Below are 15,038 nucleotides of genomic sequence, written 5' to 3'. Positions count from 1 at the left end.
CAAATCTGCTGAATGGTTCTGTGATGAAATGGGCCTGTTAGGACCATGACATTTAGGCCACTATTTTAGAAAAATGAAAACATTTAAGCTACTTTTTTCAAGGTAAAGGTGATGTTTAACGAGTGAGGAAATAACGACTTTTAAAGAAACTCATTTTATAGACAAAGCATTTTGAAAACAGAAGTTTGGAAATCCACCATAATGTAATTTTGCTGAGAAAAAATAGTGCACCTATAAAAGCTCTCACGCTTCATACTTGAACTTGGAAACAGTTTTCCAACATTTTAAAAAAACTTCTAAATTAAGTTTTATTGGATTTTCAGTACACTTCTTAAAAAATACAGAAGCTAAAGATCTTCCAGTTAGCCTGCAAGTACAACAGATCGACACAGGGGAAGACAGAAACTCACTAGTTGAATTTTAACAATAATTGGTGGTAAGACTCAGAAATGATTGTTACCATAAAATTAGTCTGTGCCCCCTCAAGCTGTGACACTATACTCAATGACACAGACACAAAACATCAGTACAACAGGAGTTCAGGTACTGTAATCCAGTAAAAGGACTAAACCACTTCTGTTCTGAAGCAGAGAAGGCACAACAGTGAACTTGAAAGAAAACTTGTAAAACCTAGAGAGCTTAAGATACAGATTTATTATGCATTAGAAAGCATATTAACTTAAAAAACAAACTGCATAGTACAAAAGGTTTGTTATTTCTCCTCAACATGGAAGTTTCAAAAATATATATTTTTAAAATTTATGCAGTCAATACATAGCCCTTCTAAAAAACTATGTATCTGTCAGTACCCTCATTACATTTATAAATACATGATTTACACAGCATTTCACCCAGAAAAATTAAAACTCCTTACATGTATCTACATATATTGATATATACAGGAACACTTCATTAAAGTTGGGTTTAATGGTCCATTTAAACTGCAGCAAAATGCATACAAATCTGTATTTCTCCCAAAATGCCTCTAAAAATTAGCACAATCGTATCTCCTTTAAAGCATCTTTTAGAAAGGAATTTGATATTAATGTATCCATGAGATTCAGTGGGTAAGACAGTGATACAAAGTCTAAATATGATTAATGACTGAACAGTAAGTAGCAGTTAAGGCAGAAGTGAAAAGAATTAATAGGAAAGATTATTTCCCATGGCAGATAAGGTGACAAAATGCAATAAATACACATATTTCTTTATGTAAACTACTCTTGTACCCACTGTTTTTCTTGCCTCAGAAGTCAGGAGTGCCCACATTTCTGACACTGTTCATTTTATAAATACAAATCCATTTTTTTAATCAGCAAAGCATTTGCCAGATTTGCTTTAATTACTCAGAACTGAGTGTTCTGGAATGTGGGCTTAAGACTTCAATATACCTTTTGTTCATGACTAATGACTGTCATGTGTTATCATACACCCCCAGAAGCTATCCCAGTGCTTTCTTGTAACCAGTGAACTTCTTGGAGATAAATAATATTTGAGTACATGTCTTCAGAAAATGCAATTACTTTTACTGAAAACCACTACTTCAAATACCAGAATTGTATCAGTCTCTCTCACACTCTGAGGCCTACATGTGTCATACATGCAGATAAAAGGCATAAAAAATGCAAAACAACCTTTAACAGTGGTGGAAGAAAGTGTTAAGTCTCAAACCTGATTACTTACATACAATTTTGGGAACTCATAATTCAAATTAAAAATAATAATCCATCATGTCTGTATTCTACCCAACACCAGGATTTGACACAGCATTTGCAGTCCAATATTGGGTAGACTCATACCAAGCTGTGACCTGATAAACAAAGCCTCCTGTGAGTAAGGTATCAATCTCAAGCATGTGAACTTCCCTTGAACACAGCTGCATTCCTTTCAGAGGCCAGACACTCCACATCCCATCAAGCTTACAGGGCTGCAATTTGGTGAACGACTTTATTCCAGTCCTCTCAGAAGTCAGTCTTCATACACTGCTATCTTGCAGCAATGGTTCAACGTCCTCTTCACTACTTTGTTCTAGGTTGTTATTCAGAGTACTGCTGATGCTGTTGCTGTGTTTTCTGGTACTGCTGGCTTTGCTGTGCTCAGGAATGAATAATGCCACTAGAAAAGCCAGAAGAACAATGCAAGCTCCAACCAGGAAAGGTGGACCAGGAACTATTGCTTTCTGTGGGGAAACAAACATACTGAAGAATTCATGAAACTTCAGACACTGACTTCTTCATAAAGAACTGTATCATTAAGGCAGGAGATAGTGGGAGACATATTCACAGTGACTACCAAATTTATGCAGACAAAGTTTATATGTGCACTGCAGCATGACTTTTATCCATCTACAATTCCTAAAAATTCCTCATCTGATTTACACACTGATCTAAAAAACAGAAACATATACAGAACTACCAACTACCAACTGATGCTTCTCTGCATTTTTTTTTCTTGGGGAGCATGTCTGTTAAATCAGCAAGACTCCTATGAAGATTAATAGGATATTGTTCCAACGCTCAGAAGTTGAAATACCCAATGAATCTTTAACTTAACTTTTTCCACTTGCATCCATGGCTGAAATACTTTAGAATCAAGTTAGCTATATAAACACTCTTCAAAAAACTTACAGGGGTGAGTAAAGTAACAGCAAGCAATGCAGTACCTGCCATTCTCACTGCAGAGACAGGTTGCTGGCACATAAACCAACTTGATGTTTCAAGTTATTCTTCCCTGCTTCCAAGAAACTTATGTTAAAACTTAAAACTACAACTATCCACTTTTATAACCAGAATTAAAAATAAGCACCAGAAACATTTTAAGACTTATTTTAAATCACCCAGGTTTGATGACAAAGACCTATAAAAGAAAGTGTCAACAACCAAGACATTTTTTTTTAATTAAAGAACTTTTCTGTATTTTTGTCAAGTAACACTAAATAAAAATCAGAAGATAAAACTTATCAATCCAATGTACTTTTTTTCTACCAAATGAAATGCAGGGAAATTATTATAATATAAGGTAGGAAGGCAGCTGAAATTAAGCACACAGTAACAGGACAAGAGGCCTATTTTTTCTAAACTTAGAGTATATAATCACATTAACAGAATTTTTATTGAAAATTTTAAATTTTCAGGTGACGAGTACTTAAAGAATGTAATAAACTCCCATAAATTAATGTCCTCTGTTTGTAATGCAACAGCTGGTTTATCTGAGCAGCTTTTGAATATTCCACTCTCGCAATTTCACTGAAGGGAGTAAGAAGTTTGGAAGAGCAGTCTGTGCTAATTGCACTGCCCAGTGTTACCAGGACTCTCTAAACACAGCTTACAATTGCACTATTTGCTCTAAGGGTTTCTTATGGGTAACTGTAATGATGCAACTTCACTTTACTCTTTAGGCTCTCCGAAGCCTCTTTACTCTTTAGCTCCAAAAACAACTACTTAAATGGAAATTAAGACAGATATGCTTAACTTCCACTATTTATGCGCTGCAAAGCATACACACAATATTTCTTAAACATGATGGAAGAGAATCACTGCAGCTCTCCCACTTACGAGAGAAAAAAAAAAGATATTCAGTAAAATCCTACTCTTGTAGCCCCTAGAGTAACAGAAATTAACAAAGGCAAGTAAAGAAAAAAAGAAAATTATTAAGCTCACTCTGTTTAGAAAAACACCAGAAATTACCACTAGGATGTATTCTTTTCCATTTTTTTTCTACAGGTTAAGTGACTGAAATCTGCACCCAGCCTTTCCAGTCACCACTGTTCAACTATGAAAGGTTAGACAGACATTGTATCTAATTATTTTAGTACTTTGTCCATCAGTGAATACAGAAGGTTTTAATTCTGAGAGGTGCAATACTAAATTATGACAATAATCAGCTTTCACTAACTTCAGCATTTTCGTAAATGGAAAAAGACAACTTTCTCTCAATGTAAAATGTGTTAAAAGTTACACAAACTTATCCTTCCCATTAATAATTTTTAAAACACCTATAAAAAATAATCTATCTCTGGTAAAAATTAAAAATCTATTTTCTGAATTTGCAGTACCCCCAGTATTACAGAAGTGGAAACAAAGAAACTGTATTTAGTTCACCTCAACAACACATTAGGTCTGATAGAGGTTGAGAACTGTAACACACATTCCTGACCTGGTTCCTAGACTCATTGCTTTGGATAAGCAGGAGTAGAAAACAAACTTAAGTGTCATTAAAAAAAAAAAAAAAAGTGCTTTAGTCTGTGAAAAGCATTGTTAAGAGTTAGCTGCAGTTTCACAGGCATCCAGTAGCTTTTGAAAACAAGATACCTGAACATTTAAACTTGTTATTAAATGCTTACTAGTGAACATTTATTAGCATTTAATAAAATCAAGAAAAAAAAAATCAAACATGTACATATATAAAGCAGCTCCTAGCTATCAATTTAAAACACTAAACAAAATTAAGAGACAGGTACTTTGCATTTGGACCTTGTGAATCCCAGTGTTTTCTGTTACTACACATTTACCTATTTCTGTATCTAACCTCATGCATTCCCTGGTTTCCACTTCCATTCACTTTGCTTAGATCAACTTTTAAAAATATAAAATATTTAAATTGTGGAGTTCTTTCCCATAACAATATTAATTTTTTTTCCTACAAATCCCTATATTCAAATAAATGTATTTTTATTTTCCTCAGTAAGTTTCACATGTTAGGTACCTGGTAACGATTAGCACAGAAAGATGAAATTACAGACATTTAACAAAGCTTATGAGTGCATACATAATTAAACATAAAAGCCACCACACTGAAATAGGAATAAAAAGGAATCTTAGTTATGCAAATACTTACTGATTTTGGTGTACTGCTAACTAAAGAATGCCTGCCTATTTATTAAGTAGGTTTTCTAGAAAGGACATCTGAATTACAGTTTAATTGCAATTACATCTTAGAAAAATCATTATTTTAGACGGCAGCTCATACATTAGGTTTCAGAGAAGGAATTACTTCTACCACAAGCTGTACAAAACTCCACAACAGAAGTTCTGACTCATCTATAATTTACTGGAACATTCAGGTGTTCCACTGTCATACATCTGGGCTACAATTCAGAAAAAAAAAAAAGTAAAAAATCACATGGATACTATTAAAGTGACAGAACATACTGACATTACTTGTAACCTGCCCCCAAGAAAAGCTTCCATGATTCAGTATTTTAAAAACCAGAGTTCAGGAGCAAAATTTTCAGAATCAGAATCATCCAGGTTGGAAAGGACCTCTGAGATCATCAGGTCCAACCCTTAATCCTCTGCCACTGTGGTTACCAGACCATGGCACTGAGTGCCACATCAGTCTCTTGGTAAAAACCTCCAGGGATGGAGAATCCACCACCTCCCTGGGCAGCCCATTCCAATGTCTGATCACCCTCTCTGTAAAGACTTTCTCCCTAATATCCAACCTAAACCTCCCCTGGCAGAGCTTAAGTCCATGCCCTTTTGTCTTACTGAGAGCTGCTTGGGAGAAGAGACCGACCCCCCCCTGGCTCCCACCTCCTTTCAGGGAGTTGTAGAGAGTGACGAGGTCTCCCCTGAGCCTCCTCTTCTCCAGACTGAACACCCCCAGCTCCCTCAGCCCTTCCTCACGGGACTTGTGCTGGATCCCTTCACAGCCTCCTTGCTCTTCTCTGGACCTGCTCCAGCACCTCAATCTCCTTTCTGAACTGAAGGGCCCAGAACTGGACACAGGACTCAAGCTGTGGCCTCATCAGGGCTGAGTGCACGGAAGAATTTTAACTAGAGGAAGTACAAAAAAGATCTTGAAAATCTGAAATCATTATAAAGCTTATTCCATATTTTACTACAGTTTCCTTTTTCTACAACAAAAAGAGTGTATTTACCCCCTTACTCTAATACTCCACTTAGTCTGCTTGAGCAAATTATGGAGCACATCACTGTAGGTTCAGTTATTTACATATAGAGCTACCCCGGTGTCCATCTTAATCAGCTTAGTGATAAGATATCACCACCATACCAAAAAGTTCGTTCTTAGCATGTTGAAAAAAGAGTTAAATTGTAGCTGAAGAGGTCAGAGTAATCAAAGTAAAAACAAAAAAGGGTCCATAAGATTCTCTGAACTCTGGTGAGCATATATTTGTTATCTTTGAAGTCAAATAGGAAAGAACAAAGCAGACAAAAATGCAGACCTCAATCAAAGATGGAAGATATACAAAAAAAGACTGAAGGGAGTTCCAAAGAAATGCTGTCTACACTGGACTTTTCAGTCCCCTACAAGGTTCATACAGATAAGGAAAGGTGATGAACTGCAATGTTACTTTCACTGAAAAAGGAATGTATCTCAATTGCGTACTGAACTGTTGTGTATGTGAACAATTAACTTATTGTTGTGAGGTTCAAAGATAAACTTGTTAAAATTTGCCAAATACCCACAAATTACCTTCCTATTGTAAAAACTTCATGTTTCACTGCAATTCATTATTACATCTGTCTTTTCAGATTTGCATCAAAAGAAGATAACTGATTCCATTAGAACACTGAGGCCAAACCTGCTATTACTGTAATTTTTAATATTTACTATGAAATTAAAATTATGAGTTATTGTAATAATTTAATAAAGCTTGCATGTGAGAATTATGTAGTTCAAGAATTAGGTATCAAGATTCTGAACCAACCAAAAATGACAGATTTTTATCCCTAAGATTTCTACACTGCAAACATCACACCAGATTTCAAACTTACCTCATCACTGGGATCTTGCGTTGCTTTTTTCTCAGAAATCTGATCCGGTGGCAATTCGTTGAGCTCCACGTGAAAGAGAAAGAAAATAAAGCCATACAGTGCTGGTCCCAGGCCATTGCACAGACCTCTTATTCCAGTTATTATTCCTTGGACAACACCTAGTGAAGAAACAAAAATAAGAGTTCAATTTTGTATTTTATCTTTTTATTTTTTAACGAAGAATGCAACACTCAGAGCCAACAGCTCTGAATGTATTCTAATGGCTGTTCCAAAATAGCTCATCTCAATTATTTCTACATACCAAGAACTTCAGAAATACACTGAAGACACCTTTGCTGGATTAAAATAATCTTCTGCATGACTGTAGTCACTGTACTTGCATGCTGCTGGAAGTGATGCGAGTTTTGCATGTGAGTGACTAAATTTATGTGCATCTCTAATTTTCTGTTAGATTTCTTCCCAACTCACACAAAGCCTACAATGAAGAAGGCAGACATAAAGCGTGGTACTGGCTCAATTGATTTTCAAGTTAAATTTAGAGTAATGCATCTATGTCTTGAGTGTTGCTATTGGCAAAGTATGCACAATCTGTAACAGATTTCTTCCCTTCACCAATCTAAAACCATGATTTATTTAAGTATCAAGTAACTTTTTCCGGGCAGTAAATTTAGTAAATTCCCATTATTAGATTGGTTGCATTTTACAGCAGATTATTTTAAAAGCTTGATAAATTGAAGTTCTATAGGTGTATTTCTGTCTCAACTTCATTAAAGGACTGTGTCAAAAGAATTTACAGTGTTGTCAATCTTACAGATCAGTATTCTACAAAACACTATTTTTACAATATTCATAGTCTGCATATCCCCTTCCTTCTTAAGGCAGTAACTTGTACAATGGAAGGAAAGAAAATATGCCAACAAGAAGTTACCCAAGCTTTTTCTTCAAATGCTGACATGTAAGCTTTAAATCTTTGTGCCACTAGATGGCAAAATTTCACTCTGGAAATTGTATGCCTGAGCTAGTAGTTTCTTCCATGTAAACCAAAAGATCAATTACTTCTGTTAACTAAAATATTGATTTCATGACATAAATGGGAAATAAGACCTTTAAAACTCATTTAAATGTCTATTAAAAACAGAGAAAGGATGTAAGAAACCATGTAAAATACCTTTCAAACTTAAAAGAATTCCACCTACTAGAACTGTACCTCTGATTATTTAACTTCAAGTTGTTGAGTGTTAAAAAAAGACTGGTGCTTACAATTTGTATGTATTGTATGTACAAGATATTTTAAAAGAGTTCAGCTATGATACATCAGTGTTATACACCATGATGATTTCCTCACTAAATTTTAAACAAAAAGTTCTGATTTTTCCTTCCCATTCACATCAAAACCAATGACTTTTCCTGTCTTCTCAGATCAACTACTTACTTATGCTTCCTTTTCTATTCTTGAAAAACCCAAAGTATTGTAACAAATAGGGCCAACTTTTCTACACAGAGAAGAACATCTTGTATAGGCTTATATTAATCTGGTAAAATGTGATCTCAATTTCCATTAAGGAGGTAGCATTGTTATATTAATTCTCATTATCTACTGAGAGCCCATACTTTCAATATAAAAAGAAGAGGGAAAAACCCATGACAGTTGCCACATCTGTTTCTGTTGCTTTTGTAGTAGTAGTTTCTGTTGCTTTACGTGAAACTACGTGAGAAATAGCTTATCCAAAAAAAATTATCCATTTCACTGTGTAAATTTGATAAATTTCTGCAACTCCTTCCTCTCTACATAGACTAGTGGACATCCACAGCTAGTACCAAAGAAACTCAATACTCATCAACATATTTGAAAAGTATACCTAGATAAGTATTCTGCTTTCTAGACAGTCATCCAAGAAAGCAGCCTGATACCAAAACACAAATTCATGTGGTGCTCACCTTGTTGATCTGATTCTGCATTTCGTGAAACCAGAGCACTGATTGCTGGGAATGTAATGCTTGACATTGCTGCTACAACTCCTGCTGCCCACATCATCCTGTGTTAAATGCATAATTTAAATTAAAAATGAAACTTCCCATATAATTACTCCTTACCCCTCCAAAAAGGTTCACAAGGGTATTCTCATTTAAGCCTTAATGCCCTTTCAAAAGTACTCTTATTGAAATATCTAAAGACTGAAAATTACAAGGTCAGAGCCTGCTTACTGATCCTCTTCCACAAATTATCCTGAGGTTGTTGGAACATAAGCACATTTCATTCTACACTAGCTATTACAGTAGAGGCAAAGAACGGAGTGGGAGTGAAATGATGCACAGACTTTCCCTCTCCAATGGCTATACAAAAGAACAATCTCACAGGGTGGCTTGGTGAGGCAGTTCTCTAACTTGTGTATCTCACTGGGAAGTGGTCTGATAAAGAACAAGCATTCATCTCTGTCACAGTAGGACAAACTCTGTAAAGAAAAAGCTGTTCCATCCTATGGTTCTATTTCACTTTACTTACAGACACTTCCTCCAACAAAAGTAGCTCTAGATAGCTCACAAGACCAAATATAGTAATAGAATGGCAAGTTTAAAAATAAATATTAAAATTAAAAAGTGTGGAGGTGCAGGTAACCCATTACAATGGATCTAATGGAATTAACTGCAGATAATGTACTACTTACTGGCTTGTGAATTAAGAAACGCTCTAGCCACATTAGTAGATATAAAACTCAGTAGACAAAATGGTGCAAAGACTCCTATTCCAAAAGAACTGTTGCTGTCTGCAACTTACATTTTTGGAAAATTCTATCATTTCTACATGGGCAAAATACAGGCTAAATTATGGTAGTGTAAAACAAAACATAAGAAACATATATAAAACATATAAATATTTGTGAGAACATAACTAAGTGGCAGAATTTCTTGAAAAAAACATCTTCCATTCCTCACCAGGTATGTACCTATGAAAATGTGTGCTTACCAAGACTGAGATCCAAAACCATACCAAACCAACTGAAGGATCTGAAAGCCAAGGCCAAGGAGAACTGTATTCTTGTTCCCTATTGACTTCATCAAGATACTGAGAAACACTGTCTGCAAAACAAATTGGTTCATGTAAAAGTTATTTTTCACAATCCAGACTGCTGAACTACTTTCTCCTTCTACACAGAGTAATTCAGAAGATCTTTTAACTGCTGAGGGACTTCACACTATGTGTTCTTACTTTCTCTGTATTAAGTCCAAAACGCCAACTAGCCATATCAGCATTTGATGATATTAGTACAAACTAATAGTTTCTACTTCAAGACATCAAGAAGCATATGTGCTGCCTTCTATAAGGACATTAAATACCAATATCTGTTTCGATTGTAAAAAGGCCTCAGCCTCCATACAGCGCCTAAGTAAACCTGGACAGACCACATCAGCACCTTTATCATTTGCACCCAAGTTTGGTAGGATGAGCCAGCTGAATAGTTGCAAGTAGCATGAGTTTTGCTTAAAATTAAACATTTCGCTTTCAGAAGGTCTTGCACTAAGTAATCAATGTCCTGTTTCTAACTATTTAAACACAGAGTTCCAGTAAACTCAATGATCTAAGCTCAGCAAATTTAGTTTCATTTTCTGCTGCTCAGAACCAATATTTCTAAGAAAAGCAGCTTTAAAGCAAGACATTTATACAGACTGTATACTAATAAAACCTTTAGCAAATGCATGATACACTGATATTTTAGAGCATGTAAGTATATTATAGACAAGCTTAATAATCAGAAGACTGTGCTTCAGAATTCAGTTTGTAATGTTTAAGAAAACACTTAAAAGAATTAAACTTACCTGAACTACTATGGATAGAATGCCTACCACAGCTATAAAGCCTGCAATGCTAGCAGATCCAAAACCTATAATCTGAAAAGAAGCAAATAATGCATAAAGCAAATGCCAAATACAATAAGTGGCATCAAGAAATCATATTGTTCAAGAACAAGCAAGAAAGCTAGATAAGAAAACAAAAACTGTCTCAGAAAAAGGAGACTGAAAAAGTCAGGCACCCGGAAATGGAAATTCTCTGTCCCCTCCCACAAACACAATTGCTCTTCAGTAAGGAAGATCCCATCTCAAGACATAAAAACTTCAGTAGTCCAAGGGTGTAAAGGTCTACTGAATGTTAACCAACAATGTTACGTTAACCAACATGTGCGCTGGGTTTGGCTGGGACAGAGTTAATTTTCTTCATACTAGCTAGTAAGGGGCTATGTTTTGGATTTTTGCTGAACACAGCGTTGGAACACAAGGATGTTCAGTATTTTTCCTAAGTGCTTACACAGAGTCAAGGTCTTTCCTGCTTCTCAACCCACCAGTGAGTACACTGAGGGTACACAAAAGGTTATGAGGAGACACAGCTGAAGACAGAGAACCCCAACTGACCAAAGGGATATTCTATACTATATGACCTCAAGCATACAAAGCTGGAGGGAGAAAGAGGAAAAGGGGTCCGTCAGAAAACCTTTCTGGTTGGCAAAGACCTCTAAGATGACTGAGCCAAACAATTAATCTAACTCTGCCTAAGGAACCACATATACACATCTTTTAACCACCTCCATGGATTCTGTTCCATTTTTTTTAGAGAAGTTTTTAGAGACTTGTCTTCTAACATCTAATTTAAACTTTCCCTGGTGCAACTTCAGGCCATTTCTTCTTGTTTCATTGCTTGTCACTAGGGAAGAGAGATCGGCCCTAATCTCACTTCAACTTTCTTTCAGGTAGTTGAAGAGAGAAGTAAGGTCTCTCGTCAGACTTCTCCAAGTTCCCTCAGATGTTCCTCTTAAGACTTATGTTCCAGATCCTTCATCAGCTTTGTTGCTTTCACTGGATTTGCTCCAGCAACTCGAGTCTTTTTTGTAGTGAGAGGCTAATGAAACACAGTACTTGAGGTGCAACCTCACCAGTGCAGAGTACAGGAGGACAATCACTTCACTAGTGTTGCTAGCCACACTACTTCTGACGCAGGCCAGGACACTTTGGACTTGCATGGCTATCTGGGCATGCTGCTGGCTCATATTCTGCCAGCTGTCGACAAACACCCCCAGGACCTTTTCTGCCAGGCAGTTTCCAGCCACTCTTCCCCAAGCCTGTAGCATCAGTAGCATTACCTGGGGCTTTCAAGACCAAAGTGCAGGTCCCACTACTTGGCCTTGTTGAACCTCATATTCTTGGCTTCAGCCTACTGGATCCAGCCTGTATTTTCTATCTGCCCTGTCTATGGATGTTCGAAGTGATGACATCTTGCCTTTCCAAGCAACCATTATGGGTGATGGAGCCCAGCTTTCCTAGAGATGGCTGAACACCTGTGTCCTGATGGAAAATGGTGAATGGATTCCTTGTTTTCCTTTTATTTCATGTGCAGTTTTTGCTGCACCTACTAGATTTTCTTTATCTCAAAACAAAGGTTTCCTCACTTTTACTCTTCTGAGTCTGTCCCCTGTCCCAGCAAGAGGAAATGAGCAAGTGGCTCTGTGGTGCTTAGTTGCTGACTGGCACCAACAAAATACAAGCTATGGCAAGGTTTATGCATCAGGAGACAATTGTTATTTAGTTGGCTTAGCAAAGTACTCTGCCTTTATTTTTTTAAAGCTATCTTTTGCCAGAAAGCACTTTTTGAGCCAACCTTCAACAAGAATCTGGTCTTAGGGAATAGTTAATTAAACATCCTTTGTAAGATGTGAAGAAACCAACACTTACCTGTCTCAAGTACAGAAAAAAGCTGGAATACTGGCCAGCTTCAGGCAGATAGGAGAGAAACACTGTAATACAAATTGGGAGAATTGTAGAATCTTTTCTAACCTTCTTCAGAGACTGCAAAACAAATAAACAAAACAAGTTGGGATTAATTTTTTCAAATCCGTTTTACTCACTGGTACAAATAAAAAAAACAAAAAACCCCCACACATGGTTACAGTTAAGCTGAACATTAAGTTAGAAACAAATCTCTGTTACATAAGATTTGTGGTTTCTGATTCTTCTGCAAGTTTTTTTAATGTTTTAAATTAACATTAGGTGCCAAGTATTAACTGAAAACAACATAATAAAATATTTAGGGATGTAATTGTTCTCCATAATATGTTCCGAAAGATGTTGACAAACAATATAGGCCCAGAACAACTGCTTCTCTTCCCAAATCATGAGTATTTTTCATTGTACATTTCTTGTCTTTGTTCACCCATAGTAAGAATCAGTATGGCCAAAAAGTAAACCATGGAAAACAAACTTTAACTGCAGTCATTCAAGAATGTCACTTGTCTATCAATATTCACAACCAGTTTCCAGAAGGATGGATCACATGAAAAATAATGTCTTTCCACTCTTAAGATACCACAGCGTAACAGAAATACAAGGTATCTAAGTATGAACAAGTTACTAGTAAGACTGCACACTATGTTTTAAGCTTTCCTATATATGACTGTAGAAAAATCAGGCTTCACAGATCCATTCAATATCAAGTTTGGGGGTCTGTAGCAGTGTAAAGATTCATTATTTTTCTTATAATAAACAGAGTAAGTTAGAAAAGTAAAGCATCTTCCCTTTGGATTTTACACCAAATATTGTTTTGATTCAAGAATCATTTAATCCACAGAGTTTGGTTTGGATCTGGTCTTTAAATGTAGCTAGATCTTTTTGTGCAAGAATGAATAACAGATATTTTGGTATACGAAACAGCCAAGCTACCAATAGGATTATAGATTTCTCTAGTTTACAAGAGGAAAATAATTATGAGTTAATGATCAATTATTTATTTATGATGTATTGAAGTGCATCTTACTGCAAAAGGATCTGCTTTCTCCCATGATATAGAAGCTCCCCATGAAGCAGATCTCATTTTTTCTGGCAGAGATTCTGGTACAGCTAGCAGGATGAAGCAGATGTCCACAACAGCCACCAATGTGGCCACCAGTACAACAAGGTTATCTCCATAACTGGCAGACAGGTATGCTCCAATGGCAGGACTAGTTACCAAACTTGCTGCAAAGGTGGCAGATACCTATGCACAAGAACAGTTTACAAACTTGTTGAAGTGGCTATTCTGATTTTTCAGGAAAATTAAGTAGCTTGATGTGTACCACCATCCCTCCCCAGAAGTGCAATTTTAAAATAACAACACAGAGGTTTTCTAAAAAATAAAAAATAAAATTAAAAATTATGACAGTAAATATGGATCCAAATAAAGTTTGTCTCTCCTCCTCCACAGCCCACCTCGCAAGACACAATTTGCAATCAAAGTACGAGTTTGCTCAAAGGAAAATTGTTTTCTTTCAAAGAGATTAAATGTTGTCTTCCAATTATGAATGTGATGAGATTTCACTGAAAAACTTGTCAACATATCCAAATACCAGCCTAAGTGAACCTGAGCCTCAGCACTCAGGGTAATACACAGAGATAATGCCTTTATTAACCATTTTCATTTTTAATACATAGCTATCACTAGACAACACAGCAAAGTAGGAGATCATTATCTACGATAACAATTTCAACAAATCCTGTATTGCTTCATACTATGTTGTTGTGACATTCAGCTACAAACAGATCACTTACTATACTGACATTCAGCAGAACATGATGAAAAATCAAGTCCTGTAGTTAAATTTCACTATAACAGTAATCATAAAAGGTTAGTTTGTTTGGGCTTTTGTAAGTCTTTTCCAGTTCCCCCAAAATATAAACATTTGGCATAACTACTTCAGAGAAGAATAACACAAGCTAGAAATTTAGCTTTATACCATATTATATAGTTAGGAAAAAATCTTTAGGAAAAGGTGTAACAAGCTGTTCAGAAAGAGAAATATAGTTCCTCAAAATAACTACACTTTCATGTATCATTATAAGAATTTTAGATCAAGCTGTTTCTGTAAACAAAAAAATCTGTTTGTAGGCAGGCAAATACAGGCTCCAAATATACTTATGGTCCTCCTTATATAGAAGAGAAATGTGGGAATTCCAGACCAATTAAACCTGTTTTGTGGTCTGCTACAATACGCTCAAGGTTGGAACCATACAGTCCCAAGGCTTAGGGAAACCTAAGAGCTTGAAGTACAGTACAGTCCAGTCAACCAAGAATCCAGTCTACAAATATCTGTACAGTGAAAATAGTAGCACAGAAAAATGACATTCAAAACATCTAACAATGGGCCTCCAAAATCTACAGCAACATAAACAGTAAGAAAAACAAACTAAACAGGAATTATATTATTACTGGAAAGGCAGTTTCCGCTTACTGAGCTATTTTTTGTCTTGTTGATTAAGAAAGATCATGTCTTAGTTATT

General features: G+C 36.0%; 1 protein-coding gene across 4 annotated transcripts in view; it reads right to left on the bottom strand.

Annotated features, from left to right (window-relative positions):
- Window positions 1-282: 282 nt before the first annotated feature.
- MFSD14B (major facilitator superfamily domain containing 14B) overlaps window positions 283-15,038 on the bottom strand; it is a 34,084-nt gene continuing 19,328 nt past the window's right edge. For all 4 annotated transcript variants that reach the window (XM_071730277.1, XM_071730276.1, XM_071730278.1 and 1 more), the window contains 7 exons: window positions 13,540-13,758; window positions 12,462-12,575; window positions 10,557-10,628; window positions 9,706-9,818; window positions 8,679-8,776; window positions 6,741-6,898; window positions 283-2,179 (listed from right to left, as the gene is read on the bottom strand). In XM_071730277.1, coding sequence (XP_071586378.1) covers window positions 1,976-2,179; window positions 6,741-6,898; window positions 8,679-8,776; window positions 9,706-9,818; window positions 10,557-10,628; window positions 12,462-12,575; window positions 13,540-13,758 — 978 coding nt within the window. In that variant the 3' untranslated portion in view covers window positions 283-1,975. The remainder of the gene's footprint in view (window positions 2,180-6,740; window positions 6,899-8,678; window positions 8,777-9,705; window positions 9,819-10,556; window positions 10,629-12,461; window positions 12,576-13,539; window positions 13,759-15,038) is intronic.

Source organism: Heliangelus exortis, chromosome Z (genome assembly GCF_036169615.1).
Source record: "Heliangelus exortis chromosome Z, bHelExo1.hap1, whole genome shotgun sequence".
In the NCBI taxonomy this organism is placed as follows: domain Eukaryota; kingdom Metazoa; phylum Chordata; class Aves; order Apodiformes; family Trochilidae; genus Heliangelus; species Heliangelus exortis.
The sequence above is the reverse complement of the archived record's forward strand: the minus strand, read 5'-3'. Positions and strand labels throughout refer to the sequence as shown.